General features: G+C 39.8%; 1 protein-coding gene across 1 annotated transcript in view; it reads right to left on the bottom strand.

Moving 5' to 3' along the window:
- Window positions 1–25,235, bottom strand: part of ADAMTSL1 (ADAMTS-like 1) — a gene marked incomplete at its 5' end in the record, with an annotated part of 86,543 nt that extends 61,308 nt beyond the window's left edge. The window contains 6 exons of the mRNA XM_009581705.1: window positions 3,466–3,550; window positions 7,310–7,457; window positions 8,679–8,883; window positions 12,915–12,965; window positions 24,370–24,508; window positions 25,124–25,235. Coding sequence (XP_009580000.1) covers window positions 3,466–3,550; window positions 7,310–7,457; window positions 8,679–8,883; window positions 12,915–12,965; window positions 24,370–24,508; window positions 25,124–25,235 — 740 coding nt within the window. The remainder of the gene's footprint in view (window positions 1–3,465; window positions 3,551–7,309; window positions 7,458–8,678; window positions 8,884–12,914; window positions 12,966–24,369; window positions 24,509–25,123) is intronic.
- Window positions 25,236–25,441: the final 206 nt, after the last annotated feature.

Below are 25,441 nucleotides of genomic sequence, written 5' to 3'. Positions count from 1 at the left end.
CTCCTGCTGGCCACACTATTTCTGATACAGGCCAGGATGCCATTGGCCTTCTTGGCCACCTGGGCACACTGCCAGCTCATGGTCAGCTGGCTGTCAGCCAGCACCTCCAGGTCCTTTTCTACCAGGCAGCTTTCCAGACATTCTTCCCCAGGCCTGTAGCGTTGCATGGGGTTGTTGTGGGCGAAGTGCAGGACCCGGCACTTGGCCTTGTTGAACCTCATACAGTTGGACTCAGCCCATCGATCCAGCCTGTCCAGGTCCCTCTGCAGAGCCTTCCTACCCTCAAGCAGATCGACACTCCCGCCCAACTTGGTGTCGTCTGCAAACTTACTGAGGGAGCACTCAATCCCCTTGTCTAGATCATTGATCAACATATTGAACAAGATGGGCCCAAAACTGAGCCCCTGGCACCGCTCGTGACTGGCCGCCAACTGGATTTAACTCCGTTCACCACAACTCTCTGGGCTCGGCCGTCCAGCCAGTTTTTTACCCAGCGAAGAGTGTACCTGTCTAAACCGTGAGCCACCAGCTTCTCTAGGAGAATGCTGTGCGAGACAGTGTCAAAGGCTTTGCTGAAGTCCAGGTAGACCACATCCACAGCCTTTCCCTCATCCACTAGGCGGGTCATCTGCTCATAGAAGGAGATCAGGTTAGACAGGCAGGACCTGCCTTCCATGAACCCGTGCTGGCTGGGCCTGTTCTGGAACAATATGGGCTTGCTGTTCTGGAACAATATGCAGATGGTTTTTACAGTTTATAGACTGCATGGATGGCCCTTTCAGCACAGGTTTTCTAAGTTTTCATTTGGTCTTTCTGTCTCATGCCTTATCACTAAAAATCATTTCAAACTAAATACAAGGTATGGATATCTCCAAGCTTTGGGAAAGTCTGCATAAAGACCCTGACTTTGTGCCCTTTATTTTAGCTGTTAGTCAACACATATAAAAATCTATACTTGAATTTAATTTAATGTCATGTTGATTTCCCATCAGCCTAAAATAAAGATTATACATGCTCCCAGAGTTGTGCTTTGCAGGAAGAAAAAGATGTACAAAATGCCACCCCATGCAGAATGAACCTAGTCTGGACTGTGCCCCACTGTATTGGTATGTTAGTATCTACTGGTATCACTGAAGTGTTGCATGAGATGGGGTAAAAAGCTATGTCTTTGCAGAACAGGGCCTTTATTGCAGCAGAGCAGTGAAATTATAAAGTAAGGAGGTGTCACAGCTGTGCTTAAAACATTTTAAAGTTCTTAAACTCCTTTCCCTTTGTATATCTCAAGCTCTGTTTTAATATTACAAGTAATATACCCATAAGGTTTTCCAGAATATTTTATTAAAATACATGTCATGATAAACAAAAACCTCTTCATCTTTCCTTGCAGGTTATGATGCCTATTCTCTATAAACTCCTTTTTGCTAATATTTAAAGTTACATATACTCATATATATATTACTACACTCTTTTTCTACAGTATCAACATTGTTCACAAAATTTATCTAAAAAATTTCTTAGTGCAGTAAATTTTTCCATATATGACCACCTATCAGTATGATTCCTTTGATAAACTTCCCAATAATACATATTTTTTAATATATACTTCCAGGGGTTATTTACAGTTTGATAAATGTACATTTAGCTAAGTGGTTTAGTATAGTCACAAGAAAAGTTACTAGAAAAGAAACTGCACTTTACAAATGAAAAATTAGTACATTCACAAATATTGAATTTTCTAGACTTTGACGCTGAATGAATCAAACTACAAAGTCTATGAAACTCTGGAAACAGTTAAACATCTCATTATATTACTTGTGATAGCTGCTACTAATATATATACATATATATGAATAAGTCCATTTGTATATGTGTGCATAAATGTTTGTGTGTATACATGTATGTCTGTATATGTCTGTATTTATGTATACAGATGGCAGCTGGATTAAAACGATTTTTATTTTGGGGGCTTTATTATATATGTCTCTATCTCTATTTCAATGTTCCAGTTTCAAATTACTTCAATTTACATTAACCATGCCAAAACTGCAATTATATTGCATAACGAACAATGTTTTTTAGTCTAATACACAGCTGTAGTTGCAATGTGCTCAGCCACGAGGAACTGGATACTGATTAAAGCTATGTACAGAGGTTACAATTATAGCATACATTTATCACAGTTCCAGAATAAAAAATCCAAAACACAATCATAACAATATTTTTAATTTGTCAGCCTCATTGCTAAAGGTTCATATGGTACACCAGTTTTATTGCAACTTCCTTTTCATTGCAATTTTATTGGGTTAAGAAAGATTAATTATCCATAAATAACAATAAAACTCAATTCTGAATGAAATTCTGAGGGTTTTTTAAACAATTTTTCTAACTTCTTCTATAGTCCTGCTATTAATGAAACAGAACACATGCAGAAACTGCTAAATTGTATTTTCAATAGCACTGTGTGAAGAATCTGGCTATATCAGGTCAGATTCATAAAGTCAGATTTTCTTATTGATATATTAAAAAGGAAGGTATCAACCCTATGTGGAAGTGTTCTTTTCCAGCTTTTTTTTGTAAAATTTTTTCCTTCAGTGTTAACTGTAACTATTTTACGCCCTCCACCTCTTTCTAACTCAATGGCAATTTTTTCCACAAAACAGAAGACAAACGAATAGGAAAAGAAAAGGAAAAAGTTATGGTTAAGGGACATAATGAGTTAATTTTATGTCTTTAGGAGGAAAATGTACTGTGTCCATCATTTCAGGCAGCTCTAATGCAAGGGGACTGTCATTGTATATACATAGGCCAACCTGCCATCCAAGAGGGTCTGCAGCAGGAGAAAGAGCTACTAACAGAGTACAAGGTGCTGACAGATCCATCTTGCAAAGGTGGCTGGGCAAAAGACCATGAAGTGGCTAGAAAAGCAGAGAGGGGAAAATCCCTGAAATGGAAAGGTAAGTGATGATAAGGCAATCCAAACCACAGGGCTGAAGTTTCTAGTTAATTTTCTGCTAAAGTTAATTCGTATTATTTGCTGTTACAATACTCTTCCTGAGGGAAGAGGTGAGGGGGAATCCTCACTATATTTTACCTCTTACTTCACAGGGGTATTGTGAGAATAAATAAAGGTGCTGAGCTGTGGAGGTACAGTGGGGAACATATAACTATGTAGGTAGACAGACTCTCACCGTAATATTATTGTAAATGACCTTAAATAAAACATGTATATATTTGTTCAAATTAAATCTTCATTTGCCCTCTTGGTTTCTGTCTCTTCATACCTAAGTTTGACACAGCCTTAAGCCCATTGATTTCCACAGGGCTGGGTTTAGCCTTCACGCTCTAATGAGAGCCAAATACAATTTCAAGAGACTCTGTTAGTTTGGTGCAAGCCTCAGATCCCCACATCATAAGAACATGCAAATTTGTACGCAAATTTGTTGTAAGCAAATTTTTAAGACTTACGATGGTTCTTCAGACACCACCGCTCCTTCCTCCAGCTCTTGAGCCTGCTTATACCACGGCAACTTTGCTTCCACGGGAAGTTTCTCTACAGAACAAACAGAAGCATGTGAAAATAGGAAGCATGCAGTAACGCTGCTACGTGTGGCAGCCTCCCCTCTCTCGCAGAGCATGCCTGTGATGCACATGTGTCTTCATCCACACGGAGACTGAGCACGAAGAAGAAAGAGAGAGAAAGGAGAGCAGGAGAGAGAGAAAGAAACTCCTTCATCACCTGGACTATAACGCTTACAAGGTTACATGGCCAGATAGTTCGCAGCTAGAAGGGCTACGGCATTCTAACTGCAGAGAGACAAATTAAGTCACTTTCCAGACTATGCAACTGGGCTGTAAAAGTAGGCACTTTGGAAAGTACTTTTTGGAGGGAGTCTTGCAAGTGTAACAGGCAACCATTGACACTGCAAAGGCAAAATGTATAAAATCCCTGTGTTTACCCTGAAATTTTAGAAATTCAGAAGACACATTAAGCTTGCTTTTGATAGATTACAAAAAGGAAGAAAACCCAGATTTGACGAGTGATACCACAGAAAACCAGAGAAACTGTAATAAAATGGCCCAGCTATACTTTTCAACTTGAAGTTTATCAGTTCATCAGCTATGTGGATTTAAAAAAAGGAGCTTGATACTTTTTCTGTCATTTCTGATGGAAAACAGTAGAGCTGCTTTTCTTCCCCTCCAGGATGTGCGCACAGCATAATGAGCTGCTCTATTCTGGGGAGCTCAGGGCCATGCTGCTTTGCAAGCCAAACTCTGCTTTCATGCGGTGTCAAAGTGGAGTATTTGAGCTGAAGGCGGTGGAGCTGCTTTAGCTCTACAGGGGTATAAAGCAGGAGCTTTATATAGCACTATAATTTGAGAAGGAGCTCTGCATTTCAACAAAACGTTCTGGGCTAGGATCAGGGGAAAAACCACAAATAAAAGGGAGTGAGACTCAGACCACTGAGGAGAACCAGGGCCAGACCTATTTGCCACTCACAAATCACCTAAGCCTTTCAGGTTTATATAATGCACGGATTTGTACTCAGCAACGGAAGCAGGTTAGTGTCATTCAGAATAGTTGGGAATTTTCTGTGACTCCGCTGTGCACAACAGCAAACCTTTCACATACACACACGAAATTTCCCATGTCAGTTGTATCATAGAGTAACAACAACTTACTACTTGATTTCACAGCTACTGCAACTTCAGTCAAGCAAATTTCCTTGGAGCAAGTTATTAATTGAGGAAAAAAGGGACAGTAATAGAATTACTATGCCTCTCTCTTAGAAATAGCTTGCTAAGCTCTTACTCTAACATATTTATTAGTGCCATTTAAGGATGAATATTTGCCAGCACAGCTTTTAGTTTAATCTATATTTTCCGCATATGTTATCCAAAATATGTAGGAGATATTTCTATTTATATGTACTGCAGCTTGTTTTATGGGTTTTGGAAAGCCAGACCTTACTTCTGTGCTTTTTTGCTTGGATGCAACTGCTTGTAAAAAGCAAAAGCTCTTGTGTACCATTGCCTCTTATGTGACTTTTTTAATAACTTTTCTTTTTTAGAGGTGTAGTTAAACATCATCTAGACTATAAAATGAGTTAGAGGATTAGAAATGTTGACGTTTTACAGTATGCTTTAACAAAAAAACCCATAAAAAGCACTCCTAACATAAGCTAAGGAGGAATTTTTACCTTTGGAGATTAAAGTAAAATCTCTCCTTTTATAAAATGGTTCCTGTAATAACACTTAAACCTTATATTATACAGAAAGTTCTTCTATCAACCTTCTCTATTAAAACTGAAAATCATTACTTAATCCAGGGATATAATATTTTTTCCCGTTATTGGTGCAAGATAAAGTGCCTCAGTGCTTGAATAAACTAAAATGAAATAAATTACATGAACTATTTGCATTCTATTTCTGTTTAGCACAGTGTGTTAAAAGAAGAGGGAATTCCACATTTTTTGTCTAGCTGTTTCAGTCAGCTAGGAAGATTGTTTTTCTGCTTTATGTTAATCCAGCTCCAGAAAGAAAAAGCAGACTAAGACTAAAACATTCAATAGAGGAGAGGTATTTTGCTACCCCTACTGCTCTGTATTTCTAACTCTAGATTTGTGAATTAAAAAGGACAAACTTCAGCACATAACTAGAATAATTTGGATTGAAAGAGACCTCTGGACATCACCTCGTCCAACTCTCTTCTGAAAGCACGATTCAGTCTTCAGGTACATGGGTCTCCAAATATTACCACTTGCATTATGGAGAGAACTGTGAGAGCGTTGCAGAACCAAGATGAGGAGTTAAATTAAACCCAAGCAAAACAGTATGCTTCACATAGGACTTTCCATCCCATGGGAAAAAATGGAAGACAGAAATAACTGCCTACAGTCGGAAATTAATCATGTATGTACCTCAAGACACATCATAAGAGTTTATCCAAAGTAAAGATGCCACTCTGTTGCAAAGGTGGGCTTCCAGCAAGCAGCAATTTACTTTGTTCCCAGACAAGTCCTATTGGAAGAGACTTCCTGACAAATGCAGGCAAGCAAAGCTTTCCTAGCTGGTCTTGCACCCTTCTCAGGTTCCCTAAACAGAAGTCGGTTGTGGGTGGTTTGCAACACCTGATTTTTTAGTGTCTTACTGCATTTTGCTTCCACTGTATGCTGCAGGCAGACAGGGTCTTGCTTCACCTGTGCTCTGAACACCATAAAGAGATAAAGCCCCATAAAAGCAACTGACTGACTGAGCCCAAACCCACTGAATCTCCGTATGAGGCTCAGAGTCATGCCAACACAGTCAGAGGGCCTTTTTTTTCATCTTGGAAGGTGGATGGAGAGAGCTTATGTTGGCCAGCAAAATATAGTGCAAACATACCCGTTGCTCCCCAGAGGCCTCGTGTCTGGGTTTCACTTTGGTGGCTGGCAGACACAGTGAATTCTCATGGTCCAGATAAACTAGAATCTTGAAACTTGGCAAGTGAGCTCATCGCCGACCACTGAGTGCAGAAATTAAAATTCCAAATTTCACTGTTCCATCTTGGATAAGCACGAGGTCATGGGTCATTCTTATTTCACAGGGCTTCATAATAAATGCTCTTAATGTGTATCAGGATAAAAATTCATTTTTAAAAGGAATTGATTTCTTCTTGTGGTGGAGTTTAAGACTCCAGTTTAGGTAAATTAAGTTAATCTGCATTGCTGTAGCCCAGAAGTTTCCATAAGTTAGTCAGCATAGAGACACAAAGGTTGTATTGATAGAGCTGTATACATGCACAAAGACGTGCACGCTCATATACCTGTGGAAGTGGTCAAATACCTGTGACTACTGCACCTGGCCACTGCCCATTAATCCAATCCAGTCTCCGTGACTTCTTCTAACATTCCCACCCCATAAGAACCTCCAAAGAGCTGCAGAAATGTTTTCGCCTTCTCTCAACAAAACGTGGGAGATTTACCCCAGTATTACTCTCTCTCTGAGGCTGAAGTCAAGGAACATTTCTAAACAAATCGTGAGTACTCCTTGCTATAAGATGCTTCAAGTTTAACAGCCTGCAAAATTTTGCAGCCTTGCTAGTAGGAGGAACTTCATGTTGGGATACACAACGCTTGCTTCTGACCTACTTCAAGCTCCAGGTTATGAACAGGCACTTTAAAATTATGGTTACATTTATTTATTATAAATGTTATTTTCATATTTAATTCACAACTCAGTGCAGATGAAAACAGTGCTACCAGCAACAAACCAAAAGGGCTCAACATGGAAGAGCTCTGAAAAATTTATGAGAATCCTTCTGCCTCGTTACCTTTGGGTTTGTAGCAAGGAGTGGGTACCATGCATTCTTCTTTTATGTGTGGCTTTGTTTTAGGACTGCAGCCTCCTGTATGCATCCCCCTGTGATCAATGCAAAGGACCACACGGTATCTGAGTCCTTGTCCACAGGTCACAGTGCACTGAGGGAAAAAAAAAGAAAAAAAAAGGTGCGTGTGATACGTCACAGGAGTACATCAGAGAGCAGGAACACCCAACCCTGAACATAAATTATTCAGAATATTTGGTAGTTATGGATAAGGTATGCAATTAACACAAATTTTTGCCTTTTTGCTCTGCACATTTACTTGGTTTGGACATTTTGCCACTGGCTTTCGCTTGCAGCGTCACTCTCTCAGTGTTGGCTACTTGGTTTGTGGCCATCCGTCCCATATTGGATATGCTCAGTCACACCCTGTCAGTTTCATCCGGAGCCACTCTGCTTTGCTTGGACAAAGTACTGGGGCTTATGGGTTAACAGGGGTGACACTTGGCTATTTTGGAACATTGGAACATCAAACAGAATGGGAAACTATTTGGGCTTTCTTCCCTCAGAGACTTTCTTAAGTCTTTTTTCATTTGTTTTTGGTAAGGTACATCAATTTTTCCCCCTGTACAGATTGTTTCAGAAGTGGTTGCATGGGAGACGAGCGAAACTACCAACCCGTGGGGAGGGCCATGGATACTACCAATATTACTTTGCTCCTGGATAGCAGCTTTCATCTGGAAATCACTAAACACTTTGCAATCAGTCAAGAACACCTCACCTGTGAGTGAGCTAGCTTAGCTTCTAAAACCTATTTTACTTGTTGAGAAACTGGAGTGGTGAGAAACTACATTCAAGATTAAGTCTTTATGTACAAAATCAAAGTACTTTTCTATTGTTGTAGAAAGACATTTCAAAGACACTCGTACAGAAGGAAAGGTGAGTCAGGAACAGACAACCACAAGCGTCAAAGAGCAGAGTCATTTATGGCTTTACATATTTCTAGAAAATTCTCAGCAATTCATGATATTCAATTCATGGCTGAAAAGTTGTAATAAAGATATACCATTACATGCTTGCTCATTTTGTTTTGTGCATTTCATTTATGTTCCCAGTCTATTATTAGTAGAAGGTCACTAATTAACATTACAGATCTGATTTATTTTTCTATCATTCTCCTTAATCATGTTAATCTTATTAATACGTTATTCTTGAGTATTTACTTTGCAGTTAGACAAATAGTGTAATTTAAAACAGAGTTCATGGTAATAAGGAAAGAAAATAGTGAATGTTCCTACTTCCACAAGCTCACTAAACTACAATTTAAGATGTATTCCTAGTGCGGTAAATACAAAACCAACAAAGCTAAGCTGATTACCGGAGACCATTCCTGAGCAAGCCACTTTGGGCAGTCAAATATATTGCAAGGCTGGACAACAGGCATCTTTGGAGTATACATGCATTTCCATTCTTCCACAGGGCTGATATGCCCCTGAATGTCTTCTTCCACACATGAGACGCTGCGGCTTTGAATGCCCCCTCCACAGGATGAGGAACAGGCAGTCCAGGGTGTACTTTCCCATCTGGGAAAAAAAAATACAAAACAGAGAAATCAGGAAAAGGTATCCCTGCTGCCCCCACCTGCACTCCCAAATGCATAAGCTGCTATCTGCAGGAGGGTTTTTTTTCTGATTAATGTCAGTAAAAATTAATCATATATATATATATTCATAAATGGCCATAATAGCAAAGCACTCTCCATGTCTGCTGTCTTTAAGTCACAGATTAGTAATATGAAATCTCCTCTCTCCCACTAAACCAGTGACTACTACCACAGAAACTCTAAATATTTTTAACTTAATTCCTTTTATTTAATTGATGGATTATTATATCTTCACAATTTGTCATGTTGTGTGACATCTTTGGCACAAATCACTGGAAGCTCAGTGTGCTCTGAAGCTGACACTCCTTTTGCAAGAACATACAGGGAAACAGCAGTGTTTCTTTTCAGGGAAACAACTGAGTTGAGGAAAAAAAAGAAGATGGGAGGAAATTACATGACTATACTGATAGGGTATGTGGCCTCTGATGGATAAACCATATGGGCCTTGTTTCTTTGCAGTTGAAGCAGTGAGAGGAACGGAGAAACAATCTTTTCCTACAGGTGCCATTTGAGAATGTAATGACAAATCCACAGAACAATATGTATGTTCTGAGAAGCTACGCATACTTATGCGAATAATCCTTTTTTTACAGTGATGCATATACAATAATGTATGTATTGTTTTATATGTGTACATGTCTGGCCACATAAAATAGTCTGGTATTTCCTCTCTTATATTTAAGCCATTGTCACAGATAGGATACGGGACTGTTGTCATGATCCAGTGTGGCTGTTCCTTTATAATCCTGTGCATGCCTGATGGTATAAAAGTGTGCATGTTCTATCTACCTGGAAACATTTCACAAAATTTTTTTTTTTTTTTTTTCCAAAGGCAAACGTCCTTTTGATAAGGACATTAGGAATAATGTTTGAAACAATTATTTTGGTCATAAGTTTTCATTTTTTGACTTAAAATATTGGTTTTTTGGAAAAAAACCCCTCCTGTTTCCTCTTTCAGGCAAGAAGGAAAAAAAGTGAAAGGTGAGGATTTTTTCCTCCCACTTAAAACAAAGGAGTTATTTTTATTAACTAACAATTACAGGATCACCAAGATTGTTAAGCAATATGAAAAATGTTTACCTTTCCCTCTTATTTTTCATCACATCAACCCATCTTTTTCTCATCAGCTCCAATACATGTAAGCACTACCCACACTTGGCTACTGGCTGAAAGTGCCATAAAACTCAATGTGAAATGGCTTCTGTTAATAGCTGTTTATGAATGGTAAAGCCACTGGTTAATTCTATGACTTATCACTAAGAAGTGGTGAAACAATGTTTACACCATGCCATATCCACCATGGTGCACTCAGCATAGGTGACATATGTCACGAACAGGTAATTTTAGCAATGTTTTTAGTTCAAATGTGTTACCTGTGGCTCTGCTGGAACAAGTTTGCCAGCATACAGCTAAGGTTTCTCACTACCACAAATCTAAGTGAAGAGGCCTCAAATTGAAATGCACGAACAGCAGAAACTGCTGCAGCCAGCCTGAGCCAGCTTTTTGCAGGCTTAAAAGTGATGAGACACCAGGGAATTCCCTGGAGTCTTTGGGACAAGTTTCCAGATGTTTTAGGCAACCTCAGCAATGCCAAGCAGCTTAAATCTAGGCAAGCAGTTTGGTCCTCGGGTTTTGTATGAGTGTAAGATATGAAGGTGAAGTTTCTCTGTTGCACAGCTCTTAAAGCAGGTGTCACAGCTCCTTTCGATGCACAAAGGGTGCAACATTGACTGAGAATTTGTGAAAGGAATCGGTGGTGCATTAAAAGTAAGCACTATATCCACTGAACTTTACCTTTCCCTCTTAGTGAAAAAATTCAAGACTGAGTGATTGCAGTAGGGAAATCTTGCAAAGGTGCCTTCCCAATTTGGTATCCAATTCTCCTGTAGTGTTTGTTGCTTTCCTCTGTCCCTGGTATTAGGTGCCAGTCTCAGACAAATAATGCAACCAGGGTCTCTCTGGCTTGGTTGAGGTTTTTTTGGTTTGGGATTTTTTTTGTGTAAACTCTGCAGATTCGGAGGAAAGACATTTTTTATCCCCCTGACTTGGCCCTGTCTCATGCTAGCCTCGTGGTCCTTCCAGTTTCTGCTGCCTCTGAGGTTTGGAGAAAAGACATGTGACTGTATCTTCCCTCTTGGGGCAAGAGAGGAAGACCTGAGCCCTGTTCATGGGTTCATAGGAGCACATGTGGGAGTTGGGGAGAGGGAGAAGAGGGGAAGCAGCAGCAAAACAGCAGAGGGAAAAAGGAGGACAGAGGTACTGGCCAGCAGTTGCAGCCTGAGCAATCGATGCAGGGGGTTAAAGGAGAATAGTGTGGCTGGGAGAGTGGATATAAAGGGACTGTTACAGGGTGAGACCATAATCCAGAACAGCTTGAGAAGCAGTCTCAGCCTTTTGATCATTTTCAGGGAATGATTTTTCTTTTTTTGCTTTCAGTGTAACTGAAAGCCAAATACCTCAGGGCATTTTGATCCTTTATTTTGGATTTTCTTCAGCAGTAAAAAAGCCTCTGCCTAGCTGCCAGCTCAGATGCTTTTTCCTTAAATATAGTCCCCTCCACTATTAAGTACTGCTGAATCATCCTCTGATATAAAATTGTTCTCCGTCTTTTGTCAACGTACATGCCCTTTGTATACAATTGAAATAAAATCTGTTTTATTCAAAGCTAGAGTGTTAAACTCTGTATTAATATTCTAGCTACGTTCCTTATTAAAACAGAGGTTTAATTTTTGAGGTTAGGAGGTATGTATGTAGGTTCTTTTAAAAAAAAAGAAGAGAGAAAAGTGTTTTCCAGAAAAAAGGAATTAGGCACAGGTATATATTTTATAAGTGTATCTCACAAATATTTGGTGATAATAATTGTGTGTACATAACCATAAGCACTTAGCTAGGAAGAGAAACGCCTAATTCAAGTGACACAGATCATCGATAAAGGGTGTCAGCATGAATGGCAGCCACAATGTTTGACAAGTAAGCGGCTCTTCTCCTTGTCTTCTCACTCACAGTTTGGGGTGGGTCCATGATTTGGCTGGAGATTTGATTGGATGTGAATACACTGTGCTTGCACACTGATGCCGAAAGCTCTCTGCATTAGGCCTCACCATGGCTTGAGGGAGATCGTTTCCTCACCAGGATGAGACTAACAAGTTGCCTAGAGAGTTCTTTCTGTGACTTCATGCTCCGTGACACAATAAATTAATGAAGAAGGAAATACAGCACAATACTATTACATGTCCAGGCAGTATTTCAAAACCAAAAGGTTATTATCCTTCAGCTACCAAACATTTTTATCAGCACCAGTCACAGCTTTAAGAGTAATTACCCATGTGATTATTTCCATGAGAATCTCAAGTCTTACATTGAAGACATTTTAATTGTGAGATAATTAATAATACAAATCAGGCCTTGATCCTATTCCCGCCCCGATCTCTGGTTTCTTAGAAAAACCAATGGACTAATGCCCCTGGGGAAGGTGTTAGCATGGGTTTGCAGAATCAGAACACAACACTAATGCTGTGTAAACCCAAAATCTCACCATTTATAAGCATGCAAGGAGCAGCACCACCGGAGAGAAAGAGAAAGTCTGATGGTTCATTACAAAGCTACAGGTTACAGTCCTGTTCAGAGATGAGTAAAGGGAAGAAAAAGGAAAGGTGTGAGACAAAAGGGGAAGTGGGGGTGAGGGGTGAGGAAAGAGAGAAAGAAAAGGACCACACACTTAATAAGTCTGCATTGCTGTTTCAGCTAGAATATCATTTAAGTTCTGCATCAACAGAATTTATAACAACGGGTTAGCACTTGAACATCTCTAGATTAATCTGCAGGAGTTCACAGCAAGAGAAAAGCACCATCTGTTAACTTAATTTGAGAGCAAAGCAGAAATGCAGAAAAGAGAAAAAAATAAGTAAATGTATTTGTTAATCCTAGCATCTGGTTGACTGTTTTACGTACCGAGGAAGGGGATGGTAGAGGTCATAGGGCATGATCTGCTTGTATCCATCACTGTTAGGAACAATAATGCCAACCCTCTGAGTAGAAGGTACACATAATAAAATAAACACTAAATGATTACATTATACAACTTTTTTAACACAACATTACCAAAAAACCCCAAACAAACAAGATATTTTACCTAAGTTGCTATCACATTTAAAACAAAATTTATGATCCCATCCTACTGTTTCTGAGTGGTTCAAAGAATAAACCACCGATTACTACTTTATTCTTATGAATATATTACTGTTTGACTAAGAAACAATCCATTACTACAAGTGATCCAAACGAGTTGTCCAAATATTATTTAAATTTATGAAGTTACTATCTGCCATTAAAAAAAAAAAAATTCTACACTTAATACTTTCTTAGAGCTTGGATCCAAAGTCACTGAAGACAATAGGGGAACTTCTATCTTCTTCAGAGAGCTCTAGATCAAACCCTTTTTTAAACTATAATATGGTTGTTTCTGCCCTTCGGATAAAAAGTCTGCTTTTACAGGGGCTGGGATTAGAAATTCAGGGAATCCCAGTGCAAGAATTCAAATCTGCAATTCTTGTCTCTCCACCTTAAATCAGACCAATTTCATTAATCTTCAGAACCTGCCTCTTTATTTGGGTTTTTCTGGGAAAAAGAAGGAGCTGGAGAGAAGAGTAACATGTCAGGTTGTTTGTTTGTTTGTTTGTTTGTTTTTGGTGTTGTTGTGATTGGTTGGCTTGGTTTGCTGTAGTGTTATTGATATAACATCTAAATAATATAACATCTAAAGGTTATAGAAGGCAACAGTGTAGATCAAAATTAGTAATTATCTGAACCATTATCATGCCAGTTATGTGTGAGATGGATGTCACTTGACTTGTTGGCAACTACGGGGTCTCACTGAATTACTAGTTTGGAATTTCATCTTTTGGCTACCCTTTTTATAGATTCTGACTCAGAGTAACTCTACCCATGTTGCCTCCCAATTATCAGGCATATCTATTAACATCAAGTAGATGATCCCAGAGCACCTCATCTATCAGTTTCATCAAAGCCACTTTGCCACAAGGGACTTGGATGGGGCAGCTGGGTAGAACCATCAAACGGTGAACGCCAGTTGCACTAAAATGAAAAGTGTGTCCCTACCCAAGTTATGGAGAGAGGAAATTGACTGAACAGAATGAAGGTGGTTTTTGAGAGTTTTATACAGATGAGAGGTGCTAGGTATGCTGCTACTGATTTCTGCAAGGGGGAAGGAGTGAAGAAGGGGGAAGAGAGAAAGTATTCTCCATCCTCAACACAGTTCACTGGAAAATGCTGTAAGCATTCAAAGGAGTCTGGTCATGCTAAGGCTAAAGGGGTCTATTCTCCTTTCAGTCAACAGCATTTTTATGTGCATAACTTGTCCATGATAGGAGAATGGATCCCATTGTGTTTTCACAGCGAGGAGTCAGCGCCAGGTCAGCGTGCTGGAATTTTTCAGCTAAAGCCTGGGAAGATGCTGGAGCCCTGGGAGTGTGTGATGGGACTAGACAACTCCCTCTAAGATTAGCAGCCTCTGCAGTCACAGGAGCCCTCTGCGTGAGTATGCATATTTGCATCTTCGGAGAGCTGCCTGTCTCCACAAAAATCTAAACATCCAGGAGAGGCAGTTCTGGCACTGGGAAACTTTGAAGAAGACAAATGGGTCATTTAGACTATGGCCAATGAACAAGTCTTTTCAGACTTAGCTTGATGGGTAAATGCCTGGACAAGTTTGAGAAATTCTGTACTAATATTTTAAGAAGATGGAAGGGGACTTTTTCTGAATTTTTTTGCTCATCCTTTGGGAATCTCTGCTGTTTTCCTGACTCTTCTACTGCTGCTGAAGTTCTACTCTGAAGGTTTTTGTGCTTTGCAGCTCATCAGCTTGCTGAGGAGTGGTTGGAAAAAGGATTAATATACCAAGTTCAGAAATGAAATAATTATACTACAAAAGCATCTACTGCCTAAGAAAGAAATAGATTTCAAAACATTTCTCACTCATTGCAGTGTGAAATGTTTTCTTTTTAATAAACATGGTCTGTACGCATAATCCAGGTCTACATGCATTAGAATGCATAATATCCAAAGCCATTCCAATGGAAATAACCATACCACATCCAAACACTGTTATGAAGATTAAATAACATTTACAAAGCACTAGATTAATATTGTCATTGGAAAGGTTTGACCCTCAAAGAATTTTGCATACATAAATTGCATTTCTGTAGATGGTATAGAGCTCCATAGAATTACTGACACTGTCCTTGTGCATATGTGAGGGGCTGCCAAGAGCTCTCATTCTGTTAGTGCAAGATGATGATCCCCAGCAATGTAAGTCCCAAGGACACAGTGAGGAAAAAGATCTCCACGATAATACACAATGGCTTAATTTATGACTTTAAAAATTGGCTTGAAGATACAACAGAACAGCAGATGGTCATTGTACCATTAATGGCAACTGCATCTTTCCTAGCTAGTCGTGTGTGTTTCACAAAAATACCAAGCCTAGGTGAACTATTTAAGAAACATCTTAGAGATTACTTTGGTGAATTCTGTACTTTTTGACTGGACAAATTGGTTTAAATTCCATGAATCTATCAGTCCATCACACTCCTATAAAAAGATAGAAGAGATCTAGTTTATGGGCTTTGTTCACTGTACATTACTCAGACAATGCAAAGGGGATGGTGTGCTAAATGAAGAGAGCAAATAACAATTCCTGCACTACACTGAAATTTCTCGGTGATGTGGGAGTGACTAACAGAACTCATTCACACAACTCCTTGAGCAAACCTGCTTTGACAGGAGCAGGAGCACAAAGCAAATTATTTTGAAGATCTGTTGTGTCTCACATGTCTGAAATCTCCCCTGCCTTTCAGACCAACAAGTTGTGTCACATACTCTCCAGATTGGTTTGTTTTCCTCCTGAGTGCTGACAGTTTCAGCACAGTTGCTCTTCCAAGGCACATGTCCAGCTGGAGCGGGAGCTGCACATGCCAGAGATGGGTGTGCCGCACCCAGGTCTGCCATCTCTGCAAACCTTCGGCTTTCCCCTGGGACGGGTTCCAACAGCTGTGTTCCTTGAAAGTCACGTTTGGCGTCATCTTCCCCAGTAGCTCCTTTTCCTCCTAAGCTACCCCCTTAGCACAGCTGGCAGGCATGAATGCCTTTCTCCTGTAGCTTCCTGATGACTCTCTCTCCGGCAAGGTGCCAGCACTTCCCGCCTCCCTCTCCTGCATGCCCACGGGTCTTGGATCAGGCACTGAGCCAAGCAGGGGCATGGGAGCTAAAGCTGCGAGAAAAGCCAGCAGAGAGAAAGGGCGTCTCCCACCGAGATGCCTCAGGGTGGTGTGACCCTCCATGGGGACGATGTGCCGAGGCTGGGCGCGGATAGAGGCGCCTGCCGCTCCTGCACTGGTGCTCCCGCAGACTGCCATGCCAGTGCCCAGCCTCTGCAGGATGCTCGCATGCCTCCGGCTCACAGCCTTCACTTCTGCAGTGGTCTCTGTTTTCCCGGGGGTTTCCTACCTGCAGTGCTGCAGCCGTAGGGCTGCCCACACTCCCGGGTGGCTGGAGCTGTTACACGTCTTTCCTGATGGGAACTCGCACAGCAAAAATTTAGGCCTTCGCTGAAATCTGTTTGAACTGAGAGTAAATGATCTGCGTGGCAGGGACTATGCTATCTAAGCAATGGTCCAAAGTATGTCTACGATATTAATAGCAGTCAGCAAATAATTATAAAAAGTTGAAGCAGCTTAAGTTGGCTGTGGACAGCTAATTCATTACATGAAAGGAAACACTTGGAAGACCTGAAAAAGTTCATCACAAAAGACATGAGTTTAGCATCTGAGCCAGCACCTCCCTGAGAGCCATGATTACCACTGGATAGACAACAGGCTTGTGAAAAGGTCTCCATTTTAACACTACAAATCCTGACACTAAGACAGTGTGTGATACTGCACTCTTCCCTCACAGTGCTCTGCGGAGACGCCACAGTGTGACATTATCACTTTGTGCTACAAGAACACTTTCTGCCCTAGAAACAGGTATCGAGGCACTCAAACAGACTGTTTCTGTTAAGGTTTGTCATGTGTTACTCTGTAAAAAGATCACTATTTCAAATCAGAGCTGGGGTAGGTAACATCTACAGTAACACCAGAGGTACAGGCAACATTGGCTTTTGAATGCCTGCTTTTGCAGGTAAAGGGTATCGTAATTCTCTGTTATGCTGCCAGTATGAGTTACAGTCCTGGTTTCAGCTGGGATAGAGTTAAATTTCTTCCTAGTGCTGTGTTTTGGATTTAGTATGAGAAGAATGTCGATAACACACTGATGTTTTCAGTTGTGGCTAACTACCCTGCTAGTCAAGGACTTTTCATCTACCTGTGCACAAGAGGCTGGGAGGGAGCATAGCCAGGACAGCTGGCCCAGCTGGCCAATGGGGTATTTCATACCATGTGACATCATGCTCAGTATGTGAATGGTAGGCGTGTCCAGGAAGTAGCGATTGCTGGTTTTTGGGCATTGCTTGGTGGGTACACTCATTTTGTATATTCTATCATTACTATTACTATTACTATTACTATTACTACTACTATTACTATTACTATTACTATTTTCCCTTCCTTTTCTGTTCTGTTAAACTGTCTTAATCTCAACCCACGAGTTTTCTCACTCTTACCCTTCCGATTCTCTCCCCATTCCACTGGGCGGGGTGGGGTGGGGTGTGAGCAAGCAGCTGTGTGGTGTTTGGTTGCCTGCCAGGTTAAACCATGACAGTTACATTTCTGGTTTTTGGACCGCCATGTTTAATCCTTAGATATAGATAGTATTGTGATCATCTGATCATATTACACTCTATCAGTGTGGAACTTGAAGAACTACCATGTATTTTGTATTTATATATCCTTTTATATGGTCTTAGTACTTTACAGATTGGTAAAAGCCAATGTCCCCTACCTAAACATTTTAAAATGGCATGTCAGTGGATATTTAAATAACCTACTTAAAAATGCTTTTAAAAGCTATCCTTCTGTGTCAGCCTCCAGAAAAATCTCATACTTTAGACAGCATGTCTGTTTAGAACAACAGTATCTCATCTTTATAATAAATGACTTCTTCATGGCGTACAGATTTCAAATTCTGAGAAACATATGGTTTATTTATCATTGCCATAGACTGCTAAAAACTAATCTCTTTAAAGGGCTTGAAATGGGTGTCATCAATTGGAAGCAACAAAAGTACTTTGCTCCTTCCTGTAGCATGACTGTAATGCTTCTAAAAATCTTCTCCCTTTTTTATTCAGTTTAATATTTTATGGTGGTTTGGATGAGCAGTGTTTGATACAAAGATGAAATTTGTTGTTATTTTCCACTACTAAATGTTAACAACTGAATATCCAGTGAAAATCTCTGTAAGTGACCATCTTACTACTTACTGCAGTTTTGGTCTCTTCTAGGACTTAAATAGACTACATTTCCCATAACTTCATCTTGGGCAGACAGGTATCTGTATTTGATGCTCATAGCAGTACAAGAATTACTTCCCACCTTACAGTTATCTGATGCATCTTGACAGCTCTTTTCTGCCTTTCTTTCTGTCTGTCTCCTTAGAGCTGAATTCACTCTGCTATTCACATCTTTTAACACTTTGATGAATGCTTCCTGGCCCACCTTCCCTGCCTGTTCTGACAAAATAATTTTTTAGCTTAATTTAAATGCCTTTTACCCTGCCAAAAATTCAAGGTTTTGTCCATTTGTCTTGAGAAGAAAATTGCCTCTTTAAGCATTAGGAGTATCTGCAGCTCATCCTCATCCTGCTCTTGAACTCAGGTGACCCTGATTATGACTTCCAGAACATTGCCACTGCTATCAGCTCCTTCTCCATCTGCAACTCCTGTATCTGTACTGCCATTTCTAGTCAACTGTATCACTATTTCCAATTCAGCCTTCCTGAAAACTTACCTGGTGGTTCCTTTCCTGCTGCTCTGAATTGTTTTTGGCCTCCTAAACTTCCCCCCCCCCCCGCTTTTCTCATGCATAGTGCATTACTTTACCTCATTTCTCCAGCACCCTTGGTATTCCTCGGTAAATTCTGAACTGTTCAAAAATCACCCTCCATAAATATACGGTTGGAATGACTCATGTTTGTTGACTGTGCTCTCTCATTTGCAGGCAGCGTACTTTTTGCTAATACCAGTCTCACTTTTCCAGCACATGTAATTTCAACCGTGTTGGTGGAAAAAGCTTATTCTCTCTTCTGCTTTGACAGCTAAAACCTTCATATCTCATCTTCTCCTGGAATGGCTATCTCTTGCTTTCTTTAGGATCATTCATATGCATATAATTGGCTGTGGAAGTTGAGACCAGACCCAGCAATCACAGGCAACCAAGGGTCAGAGAGCACTGCAAGGCAGAAAGGCTTTCTTAACCCCCCTGTAACAAGTTAAGAACAAAAGTAAAAATGCAAATCCACAGAAATGACCATTTGCCTGAGGCAGAGGTCAGGAAAGGGCATTGTCATGACCAGTGTCTCACATCCTTGCAAAAAGCTGGGGTGTTGTCAAAAAGCCCAGTATCTGCGGTAACTGTGGGATGTTTTATATGAAAGAGTATTCAAAACAAAGTTTAAATCTATCATATGTCCCAGTCAAGGACAATAACAATAAATGAGTCATTGTGTCTCAGATCTGCAAATCTATAGCTAATACTGTGTAAATCAGAAAGTGCAGCCTGTCTTTTCAGGAACATACCAGCACTTCAGTTTTGTTCATCTTCCAGAAAGAATGTAGTGAAAATGGAACACTGCACTGCTGTGATACTTCGCTTATAATTGCTATCTAATATAATACCTTTAGGGAAGCTGATTACAAGCAACAAAGTATGTGTTCGGCAATTTCCTGCTTCAGCTGCCAATTTGTGATGAAGTGAGGAGACTTCTGTTACTGATTAAGAGGATACTCTATGTTGCCCTTTTAATCATGCATATTTACTTATTACTACCTCCTTTTCTTTTGAAGGAAATATATAGAAGTGATCATGTCTTGCACTGTTGCCCAGGAAATTGCATACACTTTCACATCATTGAGTATTTTGAGGACTTCTCACCACTCAGGGTTACTCTGAATGGCCGTAATATCCTAGCAGTCCTTTGTGTGCTTTTACTTCATTGCTCTTGTTAGATTAGCTAAAAATTAACAATTAAAAAGTACTATTTTATTTAAATTTAATTAATTTTAATTTTAAAAAGTTTCTTCTTGCTGATGCCTGCCTCCGCCACCACCCAGTATGGATAGTTAAGTGAGAATGTCAAAAGAAAAACTTTGATGAGTAGGAAGAAGAGTTTGCAATTTTGCTGGAGGACACCATACACTGTGGATGGCTGAGAATTCCTTCAAGTCTTTGAGCGCTGAAAGTCTTTACACAGGTACTAACATTATTTCTGGTGGCAGGCTTACAGATAATGCTGTAGGCAAATTCCAAGATTTTTGCCTGTGCAGATCAGACTGGCATTATTGGCAAAGTGATAAAAAGAAGCCCACATGTTAGAGGCTTGTTAATATGAAATTTTGAGACAATTGTTGCATGAAGTTGCAATCTGTCCTGAAGATGCCTTTAGAAAACTTTATACACCATTGAAATCTCCTGGTAAAAGCACCAGTAGAGCTTTTGTGACTCAGAAACCCCCACGTTAACATGTAGCAGAGATAGGGAAAAAATAGAGGAGATGATTGGTAAAAATGCAGAGCAGTGCAATTGGGAATGCCACTTAAAAGCTGAAGATGAAATCTACAAGGAGCACTGATGTTGCTCCATGGGGTATCCTGGTGAGTAAGTGAATGATGAGTAGGGTAAAAACCTTTTTCATATTTATAAAAATTGCTTTTTGGAGGAATGCCTTTGAATTATGAAAGAAATGGTATGTTCAGCTTATAGCACCTCAGAGTTGTCCTAGGTAAGTGTTTAGCACACCCAGTTAAGTCAAACCTAAACAGACTTTTTCTCAAAGGAGAAAAAAATTCCATTCAGCTTTCATTAGAGGATACCAGACAGAAGGATACTGATAATATCTAAAAAACCTCCCCTAAACCTTCCAGTCTGTGAAGTTTTGGATCGTTAAAAGGTTTGCAATTAATTAAATAAGTGAAATTTTAATGCTGGATTTTGCCACATAGAAGGGGAGAGGACTAGATCGAACTGGGCGCTATTTACACCAGTAGACATTATGCATATATTTGCCAATCAAGTACGAACTGTTATAAAATCTTAATAGACTGTAAATAAACAGATCTTTTCTTTCTATCTTTCTAAGGCGGGAGCCGGATCCCAAAGAGGATTGATGAGAGAGGCTGGATAGGGCATTGATAGTATGCAGGGATGAAAAGGGACACGGGTCATCTATCCTGCAAGACACTAATTACGGGTCTTGCATGGATGAGCCACCTTTACTTAACCTGGAAAAGGGACACGTATAAATTACGTCTGTTTGATAAATAACCTTCCACACACTGCTGCTCCTCTGAGTATGTGAGAAACTGGGGTTGCAGAAAGAAAATTTAATTAATTTTCCACGTTCGTTCAGTCTAAGCTTTTTTTGCTACTCATGATGCCAGCAATACTGGTAATTACTGCCATAATAAGCACAATAAAGTAAAACATTTCTATGCACTAAGCCTAAAGAGGCGACTAATTGCAGGCCCACACGATACTCCTGGTATTCATTTAAACTTTTCTTTCAGCCTGCCCATTGCTGAAAATTTTAATGTAAGCTCTCCTACAGTAACCGCTCTCAGTTGCTTTATTCAGCACCACTGTGGTCTTCCACGATTATTTTCTGTGGCATTCATTGACACACCATAGGAACAGTCAGCAACCACTAATCAGCTATGCCTCACTGGAACTGGGTTTGCCAGGAAAAATTAACATCTTCATTTTATACCAGCAGAGCAGAGTGGCTCCCACACAGCAAAGACACTGCAGAGCCAAGACACCCTCCTTGCTCACGCTCCTGACCCCGTTGTTCTGCTTCACCTACCCTGTTCCTGACTGTAAGACAGCATCGGGATTCCAGAAGTTACCACAGATTTCCTCTGGTTTTCTGTCTGGGTTGTTGATTCTTGAATTCTTTACAAAGGCACTTTTGAAAATAATCATTTGCAATTTGGCATTCTACGAGGATGTTTCCAAAAAGCCAGTTCCTCTCTGTTACTGCCTGTACCCTGGGACGTCATAGCTGTACTTCTAAATGACTCTCCCTCCCCTCAGGGTCTTTATATCAACAACTTTGCCTTGTTATGTTTTATATAAAACAAAAATTGCTTCCTGACATCTGCCCAGCTGTTATTTTTTTCTTTCTTTCTTCCCATGTACCATGCAGTCGTCTGTCTTACCATTTGAGAATATGTCATTTAAAATTATCGGGAAAAGTACGGAAAACATCCATAGTACAAATTCCAGAGGCAAATTACATATTTGACTCAGAACTGTATTTTTAAAAAAATAACAGCTTAGGCTTTAAAAAAAGAAAAGCAGCTACATAAAATTACTTTCTCATTGGTACTGTGAAAGCTGAATCTAAAAGACGGGTTGCATATTGATTCACACCTTACAGCAATCCTTTTTCCGAGACGTTCGTGTTTAGGTCTCTTACCTGATCATACCTGGCTTCTACTTTACTGACATTTGTCTTAAACAATTCAAAGGAGAATTCAAAGAAACAGCTTTTGACCTGTGAAAATCACTGAGGAAAAAATACAAGAACCTTATTATAGCAAGGTTTCTAGTTGCAACTGCTAATATATTTAAGTAACCTAAGAAATTTTTTTTTTTTTTTTTTTTTTTTGTGGAAAGTAATAAGACAAGAGAAGCCAGATACTGAACTTGACAGAATATTGTTAAAGGAAAAAAAGATCTTGTTGTATTGTGGGAAAGCAATCTCTAAGTTGAAAAATCACTTCTGAGTACATGCTTAACATGAAATACTTTTCACAAAGCCCTAGTGAAGCTGCATTCTTAATGTTATATCCTTAATACATCATAATGAAATACATGATGAAGTATGTAGCTTGAAGAATGTACAATACAGCTGAGATAATGTTGGATTTCGAGATTTGATATTTACACTTCTGAATTCTGGGAGATTTTCACTTCAAATTTAAAACTGTATGAGAATGTTTCTGGCTTTCAACTATTTCCAAAGAGAATTACCATTAAAAATGTACTTATTGGAACAAAGGAATAATAACTGCCATACACTCTGGGTAAATGTGCCTTCACTGACAAAGAAACCTGAATGTTAACTCCAGTTAGGAAAAGTCAATGAACTTTAATGAAAACTTTCTAGAAGAGGTGAAAACTCTTTTGGGCTTGGAGTGATTTGTTCTGCTCTGATAATGCCTAGCTAGTTTAAAGCTGGTATACCTGGTTTGGGAATCAATCACCCTCAGTCAGGTGGATACATAGTCCCATAGGTCCCTAAAGCATCCTTCCTCTCCTGGCTAGGACATCTTTTTTCCTGTGGCAACCTCCAGCAATCTGAAGGGCCATAGCAACTTTGCAGGTGACACTTGCTTGAACTCGCTTTGTCAAACTTGGCACAAAACTAGCCTAGAGGGAAAGGAGCAGGTAAATAAACGGCTTTAGGGTATCCTTGCACGCATGCCTGCTGAGCTGCACTTAACCATCTTTTAGCAAAGCCACGCAAGAGGACCAAAAGGTTTAGATTACACAAATAAATGCTTGCAGCTTATGAGCGGCTGCAGACTGACTTCCACTGGAATTCAGGGGAATCAGTGCAACAAAGGACTGGTCCTTTTTGTGGTTTTGTTCCTTTTCTTATGCATGGGAAATCTGACTCTGTGGTCTTACTATTTTTACTATTAATCATCTGAGGAAGAATGTTTGGCAGGGAAGCGGAGAAGAATGTTTTGTGGGGGACCAAAAGGTATTGACAATTAGAACAAATTTTTGCGTTACAGTCTTACAAGCTGCCATGACTGCAGGTAAGCTTTTTATTAAGGAGGAAATGTAAAAAAACATTAAAATAATGCCTCTAATTGTGATAACAACCATTTTTCAACATTTTTACCCCAAGAGATTTTTTCCCATCTCACTAACACTTAAGAGACACGTATTGATCATGGAATGGTATCATGGACAATTTGTTTTCTCACACTTTATAACTTCTAATGAGGCAAAACACAATCTGAGGGGAAGAAACAACCATTTCAAATCAGTCCTTGCAATGTGGAGGTGCTAAACAGAAGCCTTTTTCTACACAGTACATCCTCAGGATGAGAAAGAAGTTGAATTACGCAGGCTAAATGACACTATAAGCAATAGCAACAGAATATTTTCTTACTTTATTTTATTCCTTTAGAGCCCAGTCTTTTTTAAAATTAGAGCTGACTGACCTTGCAGGACAAGGATCCAGATTACATTCTTGAAGTTTTGGCTTTGGCTTGATATTTTCAGGATAATAGTGACAGTACTGATCTGCTACTATCCGGTTGCTTCTCAGATCAAAACATTCAGCAGATGTCAGTTGATAACCTGCAATAGATAGTGGAAGAAATAAGATGTGATGTGGTGTTCTTCCTGTCTCTCTCTGAAGTGCATCTAAGTTCTGGTTTGGTAAAAAGCAAATGGAAAATACCAGTGCTTTTGGATATAACAGCTGCTGTTTTACAGACCAGATTGAAAACAACAGCTTAAATCACATGTAGCAGGAAACAAAAGATAACCAGTACGGTCAAATAAAAATTCAGAAGCCTAGAGCAAAAAGAACAAACAAAGACTGAGATTTCTTGGTCACCAAGACTCATACACTCAGTTTCAGTTCAGAGAGTGAAGCTGCTGGTGGGCATGGGGGTAAATGGAGACATCTTGTGATTCCAAAGCGGGCCCAGATCCCATCAGCCCTTATGTTTGAGAGCTGTAGCTTTAAATGCAGTCATGTGGATATCAGCATGTACTTTATGTACAGAGCCTGGTACGATGTTAAAAAATCTACAGGCTACTACCACTGTTGCTACATCCCTCCCTTCATTTAGATGTAACTACTTTCATTTTCAGATTTTGCCCATTTTAAAGATCCAAATCTCAGTGAAGCAGTTGGGACAGATCCTGTACGCAGACAACTTTTCTGGAATACTGGTAATTAATTACCTCCTCCACAGGATGCTGAACAAGGAAAAAAATCAGTTTCCCTCCATCGGTGAATGATAGGCTGATAGAAGATAAACTGAACTGAACTGTCAGCAGCACCAGCATAGCGGATCTGAAAAAAATGTAATGCCAAAGAGTGAACCTGACATAAATACTGGGAAGAAGCATTCTGCCACATGCATCTTGCAGCCTTGAGACATTTGCAACTACATGAAATATGAGAGATACTTTGCAATAGGAAAACGAAATGCACAAACCAGAGAGTAGATTGGTGGCAAAATTTTGGCCACAAAACACAGTCAAATAAATTTCCAGGCA

The sequence above is a fragment of the Fulmarus glacialis genome, unplaced genomic scaffold, assembly GCF_000690835.1.
Source record: "Fulmarus glacialis isolate BGI_N327 unplaced genomic scaffold, ASM69083v1 scaffold22747, whole genome shotgun sequence".
NCBI classification, from domain to species: domain Eukaryota; kingdom Metazoa; phylum Chordata; class Aves; order Procellariiformes; family Procellariidae; genus Fulmarus; species Fulmarus glacialis.
The sequence above is the reverse complement of the archived record's forward strand: the minus strand, read 5'-3'. Positions and strand labels throughout refer to the sequence as shown.